The 18573-nt window shown below is 40.7% G+C and overlaps 1 protein-coding gene across 3 annotated transcripts in view; it reads left to right on the top strand.

Annotated features, from left to right (window-relative positions):
- The window catches only part of yju2 (YJU2 splicing factor homolog), a 112972-nt gene extending 98322 nt beyond the window's left edge, over nt 1–14650 (top strand). For all 3 annotated transcript variants that reach the window (XM_069928812.1, XM_069928813.1, XM_069928814.1), the window contains 4 exons: nt 96–277; nt 4517–4643; nt 10038–10215; nt 13108–14650. In XM_069928812.1, the coding sequence (XP_069784913.1) occupies nt 96–277; nt 4517–4643; nt 10038–10215; nt 13108–13241 (621 nt within the window). In that variant the 3' untranslated portion in view covers nt 13242–14650. The remainder of the gene's footprint in view (nt 1–95; nt 278–4516; nt 4644–10037; nt 10216–13107) is intronic.
- Nucleotides 14651–18573: the final 3923 nt, after the last annotated feature.

An 18573-nucleotide genomic window follows, 5' to 3' on the forward strand; every position in this document is an offset into this window, starting at 1 on the left:
GTGTGCAGGATTGGTTTAAACTTTCTTTCAACTGTTTTGCTGGATCTTAATAATTCTAAGTCCTCATGAATTTCCTGATGTTGTCATTATTGAAGGTTCTAGAAAACAGGACAAAAGACTCTAAGATGGAAATGGAGGTCTTGGAAAACCTGCAGGAGCTGAAGGAGTTGAACCAGCGTCAGGCCAACGTGGACTTCGAGAGCATGTTACAGGAGTATCAAAAGTATGAAGAGGATCTGAAACGACAACAGGATGACGACGATGAGCGAGAGATGAAGTAGGTCAGCTCTCAAAACAGGAATTGATAATTTCTCTGTATTTGATGGCTTATGAGCATTAAACCTCAAAGAAAGTAATTAATTTATCTAGAGTAATGATTTTCAAACTCCACCCCCCCCCCCCTCACCAAACTCGCATTCCACCTTAAACAATCCCTATGGTATAAGTGTCAGGAATTACTTAACTAATTGACTCGTTATGTGCACGGTTTCAGAACTCCAAATGAAATGAGCCATTGACAATTTTTCTCAAGCAAAATATTTCAGAAACAATTAGGTCTAGAGCAGTGTTTCTCAACCTTCCCTTCCCACTCACATCCCACCTTAAGCAATCCCTGATTAATTACAGAGCACTTGTGGCATAGGGATTGCTTAAGGTGGAATCTGAGTTTAGGGGGAGCAGTTTGAAAACCACAAGTTTAGAGAATTGAGCTGCCATTATATTATATGGAAATATATGGAGGAGCCAGTCTGCAGACCAAACTATAGAGATGTGAAAATACGGAGCAGTGACAACGGTAGATTAATTATGGAAAGTCAGCATGAATCATGTCCAGCAAACTTGATATTTTTTGATGAACAAACAGATGTTTAAAAATAGATTCCCAAATGGTGTGTGATAAAGCCTCACAGCATCAGACTGTCACCAGGAGAGACGATCCTTGAATAAAGGGGAAAGTAGTAGCATGAATATAAAATTGAATAACAAGAAACCTTTCGCAATTTTCATGCACGAGGGAAGTGGACAATGAAATTCCCTGGGGGTTGATACCAGCACTCCTACTTTTTATATATATATTTATCACTAGGACTTTGATGTATACAGTATACTTTCCAAATTTACATTGTTTGCAAGTGTTACTTGGAAACGTACTGTATTGTTGAAGAAAGAAATGGGTTTTAAGCACATACGGTCAGATTGATGGAATGGTTGTGTATGTGGGGGGCGGGGGGGTTACAATTTTGCTTGGATAAAATTGTTATATTTTAATGGAAGAATCAGGCAAGGCAAATTTTAAAAGTGGTGCAAAAATAGAGATCCAAAAGTAAATAAGTGTAAGTAGTAGGGTATTGTTGAGAAAAGTAGTTAAAAAGGGATATGGGTGCTTGGGCTTGAAACCTGTAGACATAGAGTACAAGAGTAAGTAAGTTTCAATGAATCTTTGTAATGTAGTAGACTGGCCCCAGCTGGGAGTCTTCTGTCCAATTCAGGAAAATGTAAAGGGTTTATGGGGAGTTTGCATATGACAGTGGTCCTCAATTTTTTTTTCCACTCAGCTCCATGGTTAATAAGGGATTACTTCAGGTGGTAGGTGAGTGGAAAACAAAGGTTGAGAACCACTGGCATATCTTTTCTTTCTTTGTCTTGGCTTCGCGGACGAAGATTCATGGAGGGGTATGTCCACGTCTGCTGCAGGCTCGTTGGTGACTGACAAGTCCGATGCGGGACAGGCAGGCACGGTTGCAGCAGTTGCAAGGGAAAATTGGTTGGTTGGGGTTGGGTGTTGGGTTTTTCCTCAGTGAGGTGGGCTCTGTGGTCTTCTTCAAAGGAGGTTGCTGCCCGCCGAACTGTGAGGCGCCAAGATGCACAGTTGGAGGCGATATCAGCTGGCAAATGAGGTTTAAGTAAATGATTTATGGCAGGGGTGGCCAAACCACAGCTCATGAGCCACATGCGGCTCTTTGACATGTAATGTGCGGCCAATGGGGAGAGTAGGTGTCAGCAGGTTGCCAGCTGACTCTCAACAGCCTGCCCGCTGCTAGGCACCTGAAAGCTGCTAGCCAGTTTGCCTTGCTGCTTTCAGGTGGCTAGGGGGAAAGCTTGATGTGTAGACTCGATAGAAAAAAATCTTTTGCAAAATTGCTCCCTTTGAAACAGTGCTTCTTCACTATCTGCAGTGTATCAGCATTTTGCAAATGGATGATTTGCAAGACAAGGATTGGAAAATGCTTTCCCCAACAAAAATGTACCATGTACAGCGTAGACCTGCGCCGGGGGGCTGTCAAGTAGCGGGGAGTTGGGTCGCTGGGCAGCGAGGAGGGGGGGGCTGTCAGGCGCGGGAAGTTGGGTCACTGGCTGCTGCTTTCAGGTGCCAAGGGGGAAGCGCTCGGAAGCGGAGAATATACCTTCCCAAGGTAGGATGAATAATCTCCGTTTTCAGGTGGCCTCCCAAAAGCCACATTCGGGTATTTTAAGTGGCTTTACATTTAAGTATTGTGGCCACCTGAAAGAGGCTAACGATTGTGTTAGTGGGTGTGGCTTGCAATCGCGTGATTGCCTCGGCTCTCAAACATCTGAAGTTTATGGTGTGCGGCGCTTATGTGAAGCGAGTTTGGCCACCCCTGATTTATGGGATGGGGGAACTCTAGTTATCTGGATAGACTTAGTAAGTTGGGGTTGTTTTTGGAACAGAAGAGATATAGAAGAGATGTTATGTCGGTATTTAAAATTATGAAGGATCTGGACAGAAGGTTCAAACTGAAACTCGATGGAAGAGATAAAAGCTAAACAATTTGGCATGTTTGACTGGCAAAACAATAAAAAAATTATGTTTATAGCTCTGGAATGCACTGTTGTGGGGATAGTGGTGGCAGATGCTGGCATGGTATTTAAAAAGGAACTGAATAAATAAAGAAAAAATATATAGCATTACTGTGGGAAGAAGACCAGAGAGGACATTTGCATCGAGCAAATGTGCCCACGTGGACCCCGTGCCGCAACCTTCTGTGATTAAATACCATCTTGGTTACCAAATTATTAGCGGCAGTGGGTGTATTTTGGTTTAAATCTGTGCCAAAGCTTGAACGAGACTTGAGGGAAATAAATCAAGGTTATCTTTTCCGTCTGCAAACAAAATCAAGCCCCAGTGATCCAAAGAGAAAAGGAAAGGGTCACAGTCGATTGTTTTCTTTTTTTTACTTCAAATAAATATTTTTTCTTCACCTTTCACTAAATAATGTACTATCTTCTTGTGGAGACTATTTAATTTGTTGTTTACCTGGATCCCTATATCTGTAACAGAATGATTTTGATCACATGAAGAAATTTTGCTTAAAACGCTTTTCCAAGTTGATGTAAATACCCTTTAGTTAAATATCAAAAATGTTACCTCTCCTACTGATTAGCGTGTGTGTCACATTGTACTTCTCTTGTTCTAACTAATCCGGATTACTCATCCCAGTATGAGGTACCACTTTTCAGTGTATTTATTAGAAACCATTCAGTAGAAGAATAATTTGCAATTGAGTAGTTAAATGTCAAGATGATATTATTAAGAACAAGTTTGACATTTCTTTCCCCAACATGACATATTTTGTGATTACAGGTACACGATCCTTTATCCGGAACCCTTGAGGGACAGTGTGTTCCGAATTTTGGATTTTTCAGGATTTCGGAAAGCCCACCCAAATTGTGCTGCCTATCCACCCCCACCCCCTTCCAGTCGCCCGGCAGTCTCCCCCAATGGCCGCTGGTCCCCCGGCCGCCGGTCCCCACTTGCTGGATTTTGGAGCTTTCCGGATCTTGGGTGTCCAGATAAAGGATCGTGTACCTTGGTATATTTCCTGGTTTGGAAGCCCTAAGACCAAGCAAAATGACAGTAGTCGTCACGCCATTAAGGACATCTACAAGAGGCGATGTCTCAAAAAAGCAGCCTCTATCCTCCAGGATCCCCACCACCCAGGCCATGCCCTCTTCTCACTGCTACCATCAAGGAGGAGGTACAGGAGCCTGAAGACTAACACCCAATAGAACCAAAACAGCTTCTTCCCCACAGTCATCAGATTCCTGAATGGACAATGAACCACAGACAACTATCTCACTTTTTTTCTCTTGCGCTATTTTATTCATTTTTAAAAATGTAATTTATAGTAATTTTGCACCTGTAATTCTGCCGAAAAGCAACAAATTTTGTGGCATACGTTCATGACGATAAGTTCCAATTCTACTTTATTCTTTGTTTTCACCACTCTCCCTAATTTGATTCCTGCTCCCATTTGCTTCATCCACACTCTTCTAATACTCTAATAATAAAATATGTAGTGTTCAGGAGAAAATGAACATTATAAATGTGTCTCATTGTATCTTAATTTTTTAACTGCTCAATGGCACATCATTTTGCTAAAGGATGGCTTCCATGAATTAAGAAGAGGGATCGGGCTAACACTGCTCACCTTTTCCCTGTGGAGAGTTTGTCCAAATTTTGTTTTTTTAAACACACTTGTTTCTATCCTGCAAGGTCCATGCTAGAAAGCGCACAGACAAAGAGAATTCTAGAAGATTCTGACTCAGACGAGGACTTGCATAAACCACATTGTAAACACAAGCCACGTATGCCAGGCAAGCCAACGGATATCCTCAATGAGGTAAGAGATTGATTTTAATTTGAGTTCTTGAAAATTAAGCAATGGGCTCCATGTATTGTTATAAAACAAATATATTTCAGGAAATCCATTCAATCAGAAAGCACTGTCTTCCTGTTTCTGTCGCCCCACAGAGAGATCTTTCCAATTTCATGATTGTATATGAGGGATTCATGTATTCCCCAATTTGATCTTTTTTTCTGTAACGCCCAGCACAGATTTCCCTTCTCCCTCAATTACAGCAAGAGTTGGACAAAGAGTTTCAGAGGAGGGGTGGAGTCATTCCCCTGTCTTCTTCAGTGGCACTGAGGTGGCAATAGGAGACAACTTTTAACCTAGGAAGCCATCATCTCTAGTGTGCTGTCCTGATCCACCCACATCGACACGATGACCAAGAAAGCACTCGAGTGCCTTTGCTTCCTCAGAAGCTTGAGGGAGTTTGGCATGTTACCTCCGTCCATCAGCGATTTCTACAGATGCACAATTGTTGAGAGACTGAATTTGGGGAAGAATTAGAAGTCTGGCACACATGATGCAGGGCCTCTGGCAGCCTGATAGGTGACCTGGCAGGTCTAAAGATTTAAGAGTTCATCATTTCTTTTCCCTAATCATTCAGTCCTTGCATAATCTGACTATTGACAAACGGAGTTGCTTGAAAGAAAATGATCTGCTCTGCCCAAGACTGCTAGAAACTGCAGAAAGTTGTGAAAGCTTAGACTATCACACAACCAACCCCCTTCCCTCCATAAACTCCATTATACTTCCTGCTGCCTGGGAATAGCGGACAACATATTAAAAGGCTCATCCCACCCCAGCCACACACTCTCCACCCTCCTCCTGTTGGAAAGCAGATTAATGAGTGTGCTATCACGGCACTTCTACATTCAAGGACCGCTTCTTTCTCGTTATTATCAGACTTCTGAATGAATCTCGCATGAGTAGAATTATGATGCCTTTGTGCTGATCGAACTGATCCTTCTCTGTACCTCTGCACCCTGTTCTATGCTTTTCTTGATTACCGTGTATGGGATGCTCATAAAAAAAGTTTACCTTTTGTATTCCTGTCATCTTTTAAGAATTAACACCCCATTTCTGTGGCCTTCACACAAATGATTGAGGTCCTCTGCCCTCAGGAATGTGCTGCCTTCATAGAAACATAGAGCAGGAGTAGGTCATTCGGCCCTGCTCAGCCATTCAATGAGATCATGGCTGATCGAAAAGTTCAGTACCCCGTCCCCGCCTTCTCTCCGTAACCCCTAATTCCCTTATACTGAAGAAATATATCTAATTCCCTCTTAAATATATTCAATGAACCTGCCTCTACTGCCCTCTGTGGCAATGAATTCCACAGATTCACCACACTCTGGGTAAAGAAATTCCTCCTCATCTCGGTCCTAAATGGTTTGCCTATTATCCTTGAACCATACCCCCCGGGTTCTGGACTCCCCCACCATTGGAAACATCCCTTTCGCATCCATTCTGTCCAGTCCTGCCAGAATTTTATATGTCTCTATGAGATCCCCTATCAATCTCTAAACTCCAGCGAGTACAATCCCAAATTGCGCAATCTTTCTTCATAAGTCATTCCTGCCATTCCAGGGATCATCCTGGTGAATCGCCTTTGCACTCCCTCCATTGTAAGAACATCCTTCCTCAGATAAGGCAACCAAAACTGGACACAATACTCCAGGTGGGGTCTCACCAAGGCCCTGTACAGCTGCAGTAAGGTATCCTTGTTCCTATACTCAAACCCTCTTGATATGAAGGCCAACATACCATTTGCCTTTTTAACCGCCTGCTGTACCTGCATGCTCGCCTTCAGTGACTGGTGTACAAGTACCCCTAGGTCTCTCTGCACTTCCCCATCTCCCAATCTATTACCATTCAAATAGTAATCTGCCCTCCGGTTTGAATTACCAAAGTGGATAATCTCACATTTATCCACATTGTAGTGCATTTGCCATGTATCTGCCCAGTCCCCCAATTTATCCAAATCATACTGGAGCTTCCTGATCCCCTCTTCAGTGCACACAACCCCTCCTAGCTTAGTGTCATCTGCAAATTTGGAGATATTACATCCAATCATTTATGTAAATTGTGAACAGCTGGGGTCTCAGTACAGATCCCTGTGGCACCCCACTGGTACTCAGAAAACAAGCCATTTATCCCAACTCTCTTCTATCTGCCAACCAGTTCTCAATCCACATCAATACCTTGCCCCCAATCCCATGAGCCTTGATTTTGGAAGCCAATCGTTTATGCGGGACCTTATCGAAGGCCTTTTGGAAGTCCAGGTACACCACTGGCTCTCCCCCATCTATTTTACCTGTCACCATCTCAAAGAATTCCAATGGATTTGTCAAGCACGATTTACCTTTTGTAAATCCATGTTGACTCTGTCTGATCCCTTCTCTGCTAGTCATATGCTCCGCTGTTACATCCTTAATAATGGATTCCATCATTTTGCCCACTACTGATGTAAGGCTCACCGGCTTATAATTCCCTGCTTTTTCTCTACCCCCCCCCCTTTTTTAAATAGAGGGGTAACATTAGCTACCCTCCAATCCATGGGTACTGATCCTGATTCTATGGAGTTCTGGAAAATAATTCTTAAAGCATCTGCTATCTGAATGTCCACTTCTTTAAGTACCCTAGGATATAGATTATCAGGCCCTTGGGATTTATCGGCCTTCAATCCCTTCAATTTTCCCAAGACCATGTCCTTAGAGATACTGATTTCTTTCAGCTCCTCCCTTGCATTTAGTCTCTATGTTTCCCAACATCCTTGGGAAGTTATTTGTATCCTCTCTTGTGAAAACAGGACTAAAGTAAGAATTTAATTGGTCTGCCATTTACTTATTCCCTATTATATATTCCCCTGATTCTGACTGCAAGGGACCTACTCTAGATTTCACCAATCTTTTCCTCTTGACATATCTATAAAAGCTTTTGCAGTTGGTTTTTATGTTTGCCGCAAGCTTACTTTCATAATTTATTTTTGCCCTCTTGATTAATCCCTTTGTCCTCCTTTGCTGCATCTTGAACTGTTCCCAGTCTTCGGATTTGGTACTTTTTTTGGCCCATTGATATCCCTTTGGACTTAATGCTGTCTCTAATTTCCCTTGTTATCCACGGTTGAGTCACCTTTTTTGGTTTATTTTTATGCCAAACTATTTCTGCAATTCTTCCATTAGATTTGTGAATGCTTTCCATTGTTTATTCACTGTCAACCCCCCCATAAACACCACCCAATCAATCTTACTCAACTCCCGTCTCAAACCATCATAATTCCCTTTATTTAAATTCAGGACCTTAGTCTCAGTTTTAATTTCTTCACTCTCCATGTCGAGTGAGAATTCGATCATATTGTGATCGCTCCTACCCAAAGGGCCTCATACAACAAGATTGTTGATTAGCCCCTTTTCATTGCATAATACCCAGTCTAAAATCGCCTGCTCCCGAGTTGGTTCCTCAACATATTGGTCTAGATAACCGTCCCATAAGCATTCAAGGAATTCCTCCTCCTCAGTATTTTTACTAATTTGGCTAGTCCAATCTATGTGTAAATTAAAGTCTCCCATGATGACAGCTGTTCCCTTATTGCACACTTCTCTAATTTCTCTTTTTATGCCTTCCCTCACCTCTATATTACTATTTGGAGGCCTATATACCACCCCCACTAACGTTTTCCGCCCCTTGCTATTCCTCAGTTCTACCCATATAGATTCCGCATCTTTCGAGTTAATATCCTTCCTGTCAATTGTGTCGGTCCCTTCTCTCACCATCAATGCTACCCCACCCCCTTTTCTTTCTTGCCGATCCCTCCTAAATATTGTATATCCTGGGATGTTGTTCCCAGGCTTGCCCACCTTGCAGCCATGTTTCTGTAATCGCAATCAAATCGTATTTGTTTGTGTCAATTTCCACAGTCAGTTCGTCTACCTTGTTCCAAATGCTTCTTGCATTAAGATATAAAGCCTTCAGATTTGATTTTTTCACCCTCCTTGCTCTTTCTGATTTTTTTACTTTCACTGCCTAACCTAACTTTTCCTATTTTATCTTTCCTGTCCTTTGCCCTATCATACAGGTTCCCATCCCCCTGCCAAATAAGTTTAAACCGCATCCGACAGCTTGTACCAAACCTAGCTGCCAATATATTGACCCCTTTTGGGTTTAGGTGTAACCCATCCTTCTTGTAAAGGTCATGCCTTCCCCAAAAGAGATCCCAATGGTCCAAGAAGCCAAAACCCTGTCTTTTGCACCAGCCCCCCACCCACACGTTCATTTGTCTTAACCTTCCATTTTTATCCTCAGTAACACTTGGCACAGGTAGCAATCCAGAGATCACCACCCTGGCGGACCTGTTTCTTAGCTTCTGTCCTAGCTCGCTGTAATCCTTTTGCAGTACCTCCTCCCTCTTTTCATCTATGTCATTGGTACCCACATGTACCAAGACATCAGGCTGCTTGCCCTCTCCTTTTAGAATACTCTGGACCCGATTTGAGATATCCCATACCTTTGCACCAGGGAGGCAGCACACCATGCGGGTATACCTATCTGGCTCACAGAACCTCTTGACAATGGAGTTCCCAATGACCACTGCATTTCTCCTTACCTTTTGTACCACCATGTCAGCGACCTGGTCACTGCGGCCAGCTTCTGTCAAGTCATCTCCCTCAACAACATCCAACACAATATCCTCTTCACTGCTCTCAAGAATTTCTTTCTATACTGTAAATGATAACAGGACTTGAGTAACAAATGAAAATTCCAGTTTTTCTGCTATACCAAGAGTCAAGAGCCTTGTCTTTGAATTTTTGCCACTTTCTTACAGTATGGGAAAATTTGTAGCAGCTAATTAATCTCTAAGAGCAACTTTTAAGCAAGAAATTTTACCCGAATGCCAGCTAATAATCTCAGCTGCCAGAATATGACTGTGGTGTATTTAGACATTCATACAGCAAGGTAACAGGCCCTTCCGGCCCATGAGCCATACCATCCAATTGACCTACAACCCTTGTACGTTTTGAATGATGCGAGGAAACTAGAGCACCCAGAGGAAACCCATGCAGAACCTGGGAGAACCTACAAACTCCTTACAGCGTCATAGCATTGCACTAACTGCTATGCTAATCATTAGCTATGGAAAGATATGTTTTGGTAGCAAAAGCAATGAACCAACAGGCTGACTGTCCTCTTATGAATCATGATGTCCACATGTAAACTTTTAATGGGCAGAAATAATTGAGATGCATAAGATGAATGATCTAGCTGTGGAGAAACAGAAGTGTTTATCAGTATCACTTGATGAACAGATGGGTTGCCATTATTAACAATCTGTATTTGATTTGTACGTGCCAGTCTGTGTTTTACATTAACCTGTTTCCCTTTGCACAGAATCCTGATCATCAGGACAAGAAACTGAAACAGGAGAGTTGGGAGAGAAGTGTGGGAAAGCTCAGTGGAAAGATTAATTTCTCTGGGTTGGTGGTGAAGAAAAAACAATGCCTAAAAGCAGATTCAACAAAGGTGGGGAAGGGAATGAATATTCCAAATGTTTGCCCGAAGAGCTTTGGTGAGTGTTGAGCCTTAAATAAAGGAAATCAGTTCTGTTTATTCCTTTTTAATTGAAGAGTTTTGTGTGTTATTAGTTTAAAAAATGTTGATTTCACAGGGCACAATGGGTTCATCTTTAAGTATGTCCATCAGGTGGAAGTCCAACTCCCAACTAAATATTATATGATGGAATATGTAAATGCAGAGTTGTATTCCCCTGGAGAAAATTGCATACAATTATGGCACATTTGTTAGGTTGTGGCAGCCCTATCTGCAGCTCATTGGTGCACAGATAGAATTCTACCCCTTTTGGATAAAGTGAATACAACAACTGTGCCAGTTGTGGAATACTTGAGATCAGTGAAGTGGATCATTTTTTGGATTTGAGTATTTGAAAATCAAAAATAAAATATTCAAAAAAGTATATCCATCAGAACCTCAAAAATGCACCCAATATTTTAATGAATCACAATCCTGTCTGTTTTAATTTTAACATTTTATTAAGTGGGATAACTAGGTCATGTGTTTAATTAGACTCCGATGATTTTTGCTCAAGATTTTGATGAATGTTGTTGGCCCTCTTGGGATATGTAAAGAAAAGCAACCTTTTTAATTACTTCCAGTATTTTCTCTCCTGTGACATTTATGCCACCGTACCTGTGATCAAATTAATTCTGCTTTCCATCAGTGGACCAAGACATCGCTGTCAGCCTTGGTGATAACTGGTGTGCAGTGACCACTCCACTTTATAACAATTTACACATGGGCATCTTCCATTCCTCAGAATGGAATGGAACCAAGTCAACCTCTATCCCAAGGCACTGAATAAGAAGAGACACTAAACATATTTGGATGACTGTAATTCTTTTTAAAACTTTGTGTGAAGTGCTATATGAAGTGCAAGTTCTGTTTTCATTGGAAGATGCTGGAAATGCTCAGCAGGCAGATAGAATCTAATGAAAGTAAAGAAACAAGTTAACATTTCAGGTTAAAGGCCCTTTGTCAGTATTGGTAAGTTTCTCTCTCCTTGATGGCTGATTGACCAGCAGAACGTTCCCAACATTTTAATTTTGGGTTTCTAGCATCCAGTATCTTTTTGTTTTCTAGGTCATTTTAAAATCATTCATTTTGTAAAAGTTGCTGTCACCTTGCAAATAAAGACTGGAGAAATGGAGTTTGTTTTCCACTTTGTTGAGCATTTTTCCCACATGTATGCTCTGATCTCAGCTGGAGTGGCAGCATCTATCTTGATGCCAGTGAATTCGGAGGCAATTAAGGAATATGCTAGTCTATATGAATATGGGAATAAGGACCAAATTCAATCATGGTACAACACCTTATGGTAAAATATTCCAGTACCACAAGAGAGCATGTCACAAACTGCAACCTTAAATTAGTGGGTGGCATGGTTAGTGCAGCATTATTACAGCGCCACCAAGCTTGGTTCGAATCCGGCCTTGCCTGTGAGGAATTTGTATGTTCTCCTTGTATCTGCCTGGGTTTCATCTGGGTACTCCGGTTTCCACCCACCCTTAAAGACGTACAGGGGTTATAGGTCAATTAGCTGTATGTAATTGAGTGGCACGAGCTTGTGGCTGGAAGGTCCTATTACCATGCTGTGTGTCTTAAAATTAACCCCCAAGAATCGGAAGGAAATATTCATCTCTTACAAGGAGGTGATTTTGTATTTTAGTTGATACCACATTTCAAGGAGATACTAAAGCACTTTTTAATGCTATTTTGAAATAACCATTATTAGTTAAGGTTTCACTTTATGTAGCAAGATCACTTGTATGGCCATTTTTTTTTTAAGGCAGTATTGTAAGGTAAAACATCATGAGATGGGAATGTGTAAGGAGTTACCCTGTGCAGGGCTGTAACAAGAAGGGGAGGTGTCCTTGTACTCCTGTTAGGTAAAACATCATGAGATGGGAATGTGTAAGGAGTTACCCTGTGCAGGGCTGTAACAAGATGTGAATGCATCCTTGTACTTACAAGATAAGAGAGACATTGATGGATTGAGAGGCAGGAAGCTAGCAGGGAAAGGATAGCAACAGTTTTAGTCATTGGACAAGTAATGATATGATGATGTTCTAAGCACGTATCCAAGGGTATAAAAAATCATCATTTTGCTGATAACGGCAGAATGCATTCTCCGACTAACATGTTTAGTCGCAAGTGTTACAATCCGGTAATAAAGAACAAAGAACCCTGATTTCGACTCAGTCTGGTGTTTGTCTCACTCATTCATGAACAAAGCAGACCTAACAATTAGTAGAGTGTTCATATGACACCATTGTATTTAATTTAACATTTCACTAGAAAGCACCTGAACAGTTCTGTTGACATTGCGTTAAAATGCAGTTGAAGTTATGTTTAGCTGTTGGTGAGGGATTTGTCAGAGATTTCTGAACAATTAGTGAGAAAGTCAAGCTTGGCAGAGATTTAAAAGGAGGTGAGTTGAGAGTTTACTTTCATAGATACAAAAACAACATACAGATGCACTGAACTTTTTGCTTGCTGTGCAATGGTGTAAATAAAATGGCTGCGACATGCCAAGGCAGGTAAAGATATAAATTTAAAAAGATAGATAAATATTTACAGTTGCTGTTAGTACAGGAAAATGGGATATTTTAACAGTGCAGACAGATTTTTTTGGTTTATGGGTAGGGTTAAGGCAGTACAGGAAGGTTCAAAATTCTGATCTTGAACTCGCAGCGCTGGAGTTCAGGCTTCTGCATTCTTTCCTTGAAGGTAGCAGGAAAATAGATGTTGTGACTAGGGCGATGGGGGTCTTTTATGATGTTGGCTTCCATTGTGAGGCAGTGTCCTCAACGTTCATACTTCAATGAAATGCTGTGTAAGCTATCAAAGTATTTTAACGTACCATTGTCTCAATTTTTTTTCATAGAGCAGCAGAATTCTGTGACGCTGCCTTCGTCAGAAGCCTTACCAGTGCAAGGAGTCCAAGCCACTAGCAATTCATCCTTGAGCCTGCTGGGGGCATACTCTGACAGTGACAGTGAAGGAAGCCACAACAATTAGGAATTGCAGTTGATTAAACCAAGAGTGGAATTGTTTAAAGAAATTAATAATTCTTCTTGATATGGTGATATCTTGATACTTGTTGGAAAAACTGCAGAGCTCCAATTTTAAAATAGTCAGGTACTGAATTATTCCTTTGTTTGTTGTGTAATTTCAGCAACAAAAAATGCTTTGACATTTTTGTTATCCTTTGAATTTGCAAATTTCTGCAAACATGGGTACAGATGATGGTGGCTAAATCCTTCACATTCATTGACTATGGCACTCCATTGCCTCTCTTTGTTCATGCCTTCAAAGAACTGACTGCTCTATCGGAATCCTACGTTTCTGGTTTAGAGAATATATGTAAGTGGTTACTATACGTGAATACCTCCTGGTTGATTTAAGGAAATCGTGTGATGTGGCCTAAATTAGAACCTTCCCATCCCTGCCACTCACCTGCCCAAGTATTTTTATTAATGTTGGGTAATCCACAGTACTAAAGTTCAGGCTGCAGGTGCTTTACAAAATAAAATGCAGTTTGCAACCTCACTATGTGATGAGGTTTCTCTACAGATATTGTGAGGCTTTGAGGTAAAGCAGTTCTAAAGCAAGCTTTAACATTTCTGAGAGGATAGGTTAAACTGCATCCCCGAGAGGTTCTCCCTTTAGGAAAAATAGTTTGGATAACAATTTGATCAGAACCGTTAAAGGTTTTAATTTACAAAGTGAACATATAAAATAGTTGTCATAGAAATTATGACATTATACTTGTACCTGATCCTTTATCCGGAACCCTTTGGGGACAGTGTGTTCCGAATTTTGGGTTTTTCCGGATTTCGGAAAGCCAGATTTAAACCTACCCGAATTATGTTGCCGTATCCACTCCCACCCCCTTCCAGTCACTCTACCGTCTTTCCCTCCCCCTGCCCCCACCCGACTCGTGCTGCCGTCTCTCTCCCCACTTGCCAGATTTTGCAGCTTTCCAGATTTTAAATGTCGGGATAAAGGATAGTGTGCCTGTGTAATCTATTTCTGTGATCTGGAAAATATAATAAAAATGAAAATAGAATTAATGTAATTGAAATATTTCTGCTCCATTATTAAATCTACTCTTGAGCCGGGCACTTGATTTAAATTGTATCAGTGACTGTTACAGCTGAACGTAACATTTTAATAGGACTGTTTGATTGGCCACATGTCAGCTTTGCTATTTTGTGATTTAAGCTCTCTCTCATTTATCCTTTTTTGTTTTTCCATTTTCAATCCATGACTGATATTTTTGTATCTCTTAAAATGTTTGCTTTAACCATGAAAGCCTCTCCCAAAACCCTGAATTTGGATTGTGCCATCTGAGCATGTGTACCATGCCTACATTCCTGAGACACACGAGTAACAATAAAAGTCAGATACATGGAGAGCATATTCAACGTCAGTGTGTGAGGGAATATTCTTCAATTAGCTGCTTCATTTTAAAAGGTTTTGTCGAACTTGACTCCAACTGACTGAGAGAAAAATGAAATCAGAATTATTTCTATCTTTGGAACCTATTCCAATTTATTACGTTATTCTGTAGCAGGAGAGAATGGCAAATAAGTCATTCTGTTTCCGTTATTCCAAGGGTTCAGAAATTCAAGGTTGGTGATTCCAGTGTGGGTGAAAAAATGCAACCATTATGTAAAGTGCTTTTGGCCAAATTTAGTTTGAACTTGCATATCAGCAACAAAAAAAATCTGTCATGAATAAGCACAATTGGGCAGTGTTTACTCCTAAATTTGACTGTCAAAAACAATCCGTCACATGAACAAGTGTGAAAGTGAAGCCAATCAAAACAGCTGAAAATAGACTTGTAGTGATACAGTTTTAATTACTGTAAAATTCAACAAGGTATTAACTATAATTATTAGGGTATATTGTTTTTATTGATTAAAATAACACATTGAAAATCTCATAAAATGTATTTTTTATTATCTTGGTCCAGAAGCAGTTTAATTTTTGAAGCCTTCTTAAAAGCCTGCAAGTGGTTACCAATAATGATTCATTCACCCAAGGTTCATGGCTGCTTTAGAGGGCGGGATTGGCCTTGCATACCATTGAGATGATGATTACCAGCTGACCGAACTGGGTAGAATTTAACGCAGAAGTCTGGAACAAACGATCTCATTATACTGTGAAAATCAGGTCTGTTCAAGGAAAAGAAAGAGATTTTTGGTGGAAACTGCAGCATCTACTGAAATGAGGTAAAAAAAAAAATTTTAAAAATCCAGTTAAGTAGCGAATAACTGATGGGTACTTAAAGTCAATTTCAGAATTGATTGGGATTGTGAGTTGAAATGAAGATGCAAAACGGCTTCAAGGGGATATAGACATGCAGTGTGAGTGGGGTGGGGGAAATGGAGCAGGTGCAATGTAAGGTGGCCAAATAAGAAACTAACCACTTTGAACAAAAGTAGAGTATTTTTTTTAAATGGTGAGAATTGGGTAATGGTCACATTGAAAGAGTCTCTGATATCTTTGTACCAAGTCATGGAAAGTCGAGGTACAGGTATAACAAACAATTAACTAGACAACATTGGCCTCTTTTGCAAGAGGTTTTGACTGTAGGACTTACGATGTCTTACTGCAATATAAAAGGGCCCTAGTAAGGCTGCACTTATAAAGATGCATCATTGTGGGAGTGTGGTGCTGATTCCCTCGTATAGTTCCAGGGATTTGGGGGTGGGGGGGGGGCGGGGAGAAGGGTATGAGGAGAGGTGAATAGACTTTGTTTGAAATTTAGAGGAGAGAATCTTATTAAAATACAAAATTCTCATGAGGCCAAGATGAGTTTTTTTTAATGCAACATATGAATCTTCAGAATTCTCTACCATAGCAGTAAGTGGAGGTTTAGTCATTGAGTTAATGACACAGGTTGGTAGGTTTCTATGTTAAGGCGATCAAAGTGAGGATGGTACATGAAAATAACATTAAGGTAGAAAGCTAGCCATGATCTTGAATGCCAGACTAGATTCAAGGTAACAAATGGCTGACTTCCACTCCTGCCTCTCTTGGTTCTTAGCTCAGATTGACAGTGAAATTGTTCAATCATCTTCCCTCTGACTGAGAATAGCCCTGCCTCTCTGCAGCTACTTTTTTGCAAAAAGAACATGAAAGATTGTGAGGGAGGAGTCACGTGATGGAGTAGTGGCCGGACGGTGAACTCCAGCCCTCTCCAGAAAAGTCGGGAAAAACGAGAGAAAATACAAAGGCACAGAAATACAAGTTAAAGAAAAGTGAATATAAAGGTGGAAAGAAGATGGAGACAAAAGGAGAAAAATCAAAATCAACGGAAAGAAGAGAGGAAGAGAAGACAACGGAGGAAAAAGGTGAAGGCCTTACCTGTCCGAAGAGGCCCGCTGTGGAGAGAAGACCCCACTACCTCAGGTCGGTAGAAAGAGAACTACAACAATGGCTCACAGAGCCGAGTAAAAGTGCGCAACCGCGCATGCGCGACTCCTCGCGCATGCGCGATGCGCATACAAAAAAACACACCGACGGGAGGGGGGACCAGCTGGGGAGTCGATCTCCACAGCCGGCAACGACAGCTGCAGAACACCTGCAGCAAGAAGACACCACAGAAGACAATGGAAACAAGAAAGAAGAGGAGGAAAGGGCAGCAAAGAAACAACAGATGGTCAACCTAGAGGAAGAAGAAGAGGAAGAGGAAGAGTACAGGGAAATAGAAGAAGAAAAGATAGGCAAGGTAAAGGAGGTACTTGCTCTTGTTAGAGGATACATGGAGTCATTTAAAGAATGGCAAACACAGGAATTCAATGATTTAAGAAGAAGAATAAACAACACAGAAAAGAAAATAAATAAAATGGATATGACCTTAACAGAAATGGGGAAAAAAATGGACAAGATGGAAGAACGGGCAATAGCAGCAGAAATGGAGGTAGAAGACTTAAAAAAGAAATTGGAGGAATCTAATAAAAAAACTAAAGAGACACAAGAATTACTAGCCCAAAAAATAGATATAATGGAAAATTATAACAGAAGAAATAACATAAAGATAGTGGGCCTTAAGGAAGATGTAGAAGGCAAGAATATGAGGGAGTTTATAAAAGAATGGATCCCTAAGGCCCTAGGATGTCCAGAACTACAGCAAGAAATGGAAATAGAAAGGGCACATAGAGCATTGGCCCCTAAACCACAACCACAACAAAATCCAAGATCTATTGTAGTAAAATTCCTAAGATATACTACAAGAGAAAAGGTGCTGGAGAAGACAATGGAAAAAGTAAGAGAGGGCAACAAACCACTGGAGTATAAAGGGCAAAAAATCTTCATTTATCCAGATATAAGCTTTGAACTCCTAAAGAAGAGAAAAGAGTTCAATGCAGCAAAAGCGATTTTATGGAAGAAAGGATATAAATTTACACTGAAGCATCCTGCGGTATTGAAAATATTTATTCCAGGACAACAAAACAGACTATTCTCGGATCCAGAAGAAGCACGAAAATTTGCAGAACAATTACAAAAATAGACTGAGGGATGAAGACGGGTAATGAGAGCAAAAATTATCACGATTGATATGTATGTGGGTAAAGACAAAAATAGACTGAGGGATGAAGACGGGTAAGGAGGGTAAAAATGACCACGATTGATATGTATGCGGGTAAAGAGGTATAAGAGTGAATAGAGACAACGGGCATATGTGAAAGTATCTGTAATTAGAGGAAAACATAGAAAGTATAGACAAGAATTAATAAGGGAAGGTAATGGAATAGAGAGAATAAGGAGGGAACTAAAAGAGTGACCTTTGTGACATATAAAAAACGAAATCTTTTCTGGGGGGGGCTGGGTGGGGGGAAAAGAGCGGTCACTGCAAAATCAGTTGACGCTTGCGAGTGGATTCGCAAATCCAAATGGAGAGGGGAGATGTGGTTGTCCGACAAGGGATAAAGGGCAACTCAGGAGGGGAAGGGGAGATTGGGGATAAAGAAGATAGAAATAGGAGAATAAGGAAAATGTTGGATGTTGTAGGAATGTTGTCTGGTAAAGAGTTGAAAATAAGAAAACAGAAATGGAAAAGGAGGAAAGGTAATGATGGAAAAACGGAAAGAGAAGATAAACAAAATATAAAATGGCTACGCTGAACTATATGACTCTAAATATTAATGGAATACATAACCAAATTAAAAGGAAGAAACTACTAAATTTACTGAAAAAGGAAAAAATAGATATAGCATTTGTCCAAGAAACACATTTAACTGAATTGGAGCACAAGAAATTAAAGAGAGATTGGGTAGGACATGTAACAGCAGCATCGTATAATTCAAAAGCAAGAGGAGTGGCTATATTAATTAGCAAA

Source organism: Narcine bancroftii, chromosome 3 (assembly GCF_036971445.1).
Source record: "Narcine bancroftii isolate sNarBan1 chromosome 3, sNarBan1.hap1, whole genome shotgun sequence".
Lineage (NCBI taxonomy): Eukaryota > Metazoa > Chordata > Chondrichthyes > Torpediniformes > Narcinidae > Narcine > Narcine bancroftii.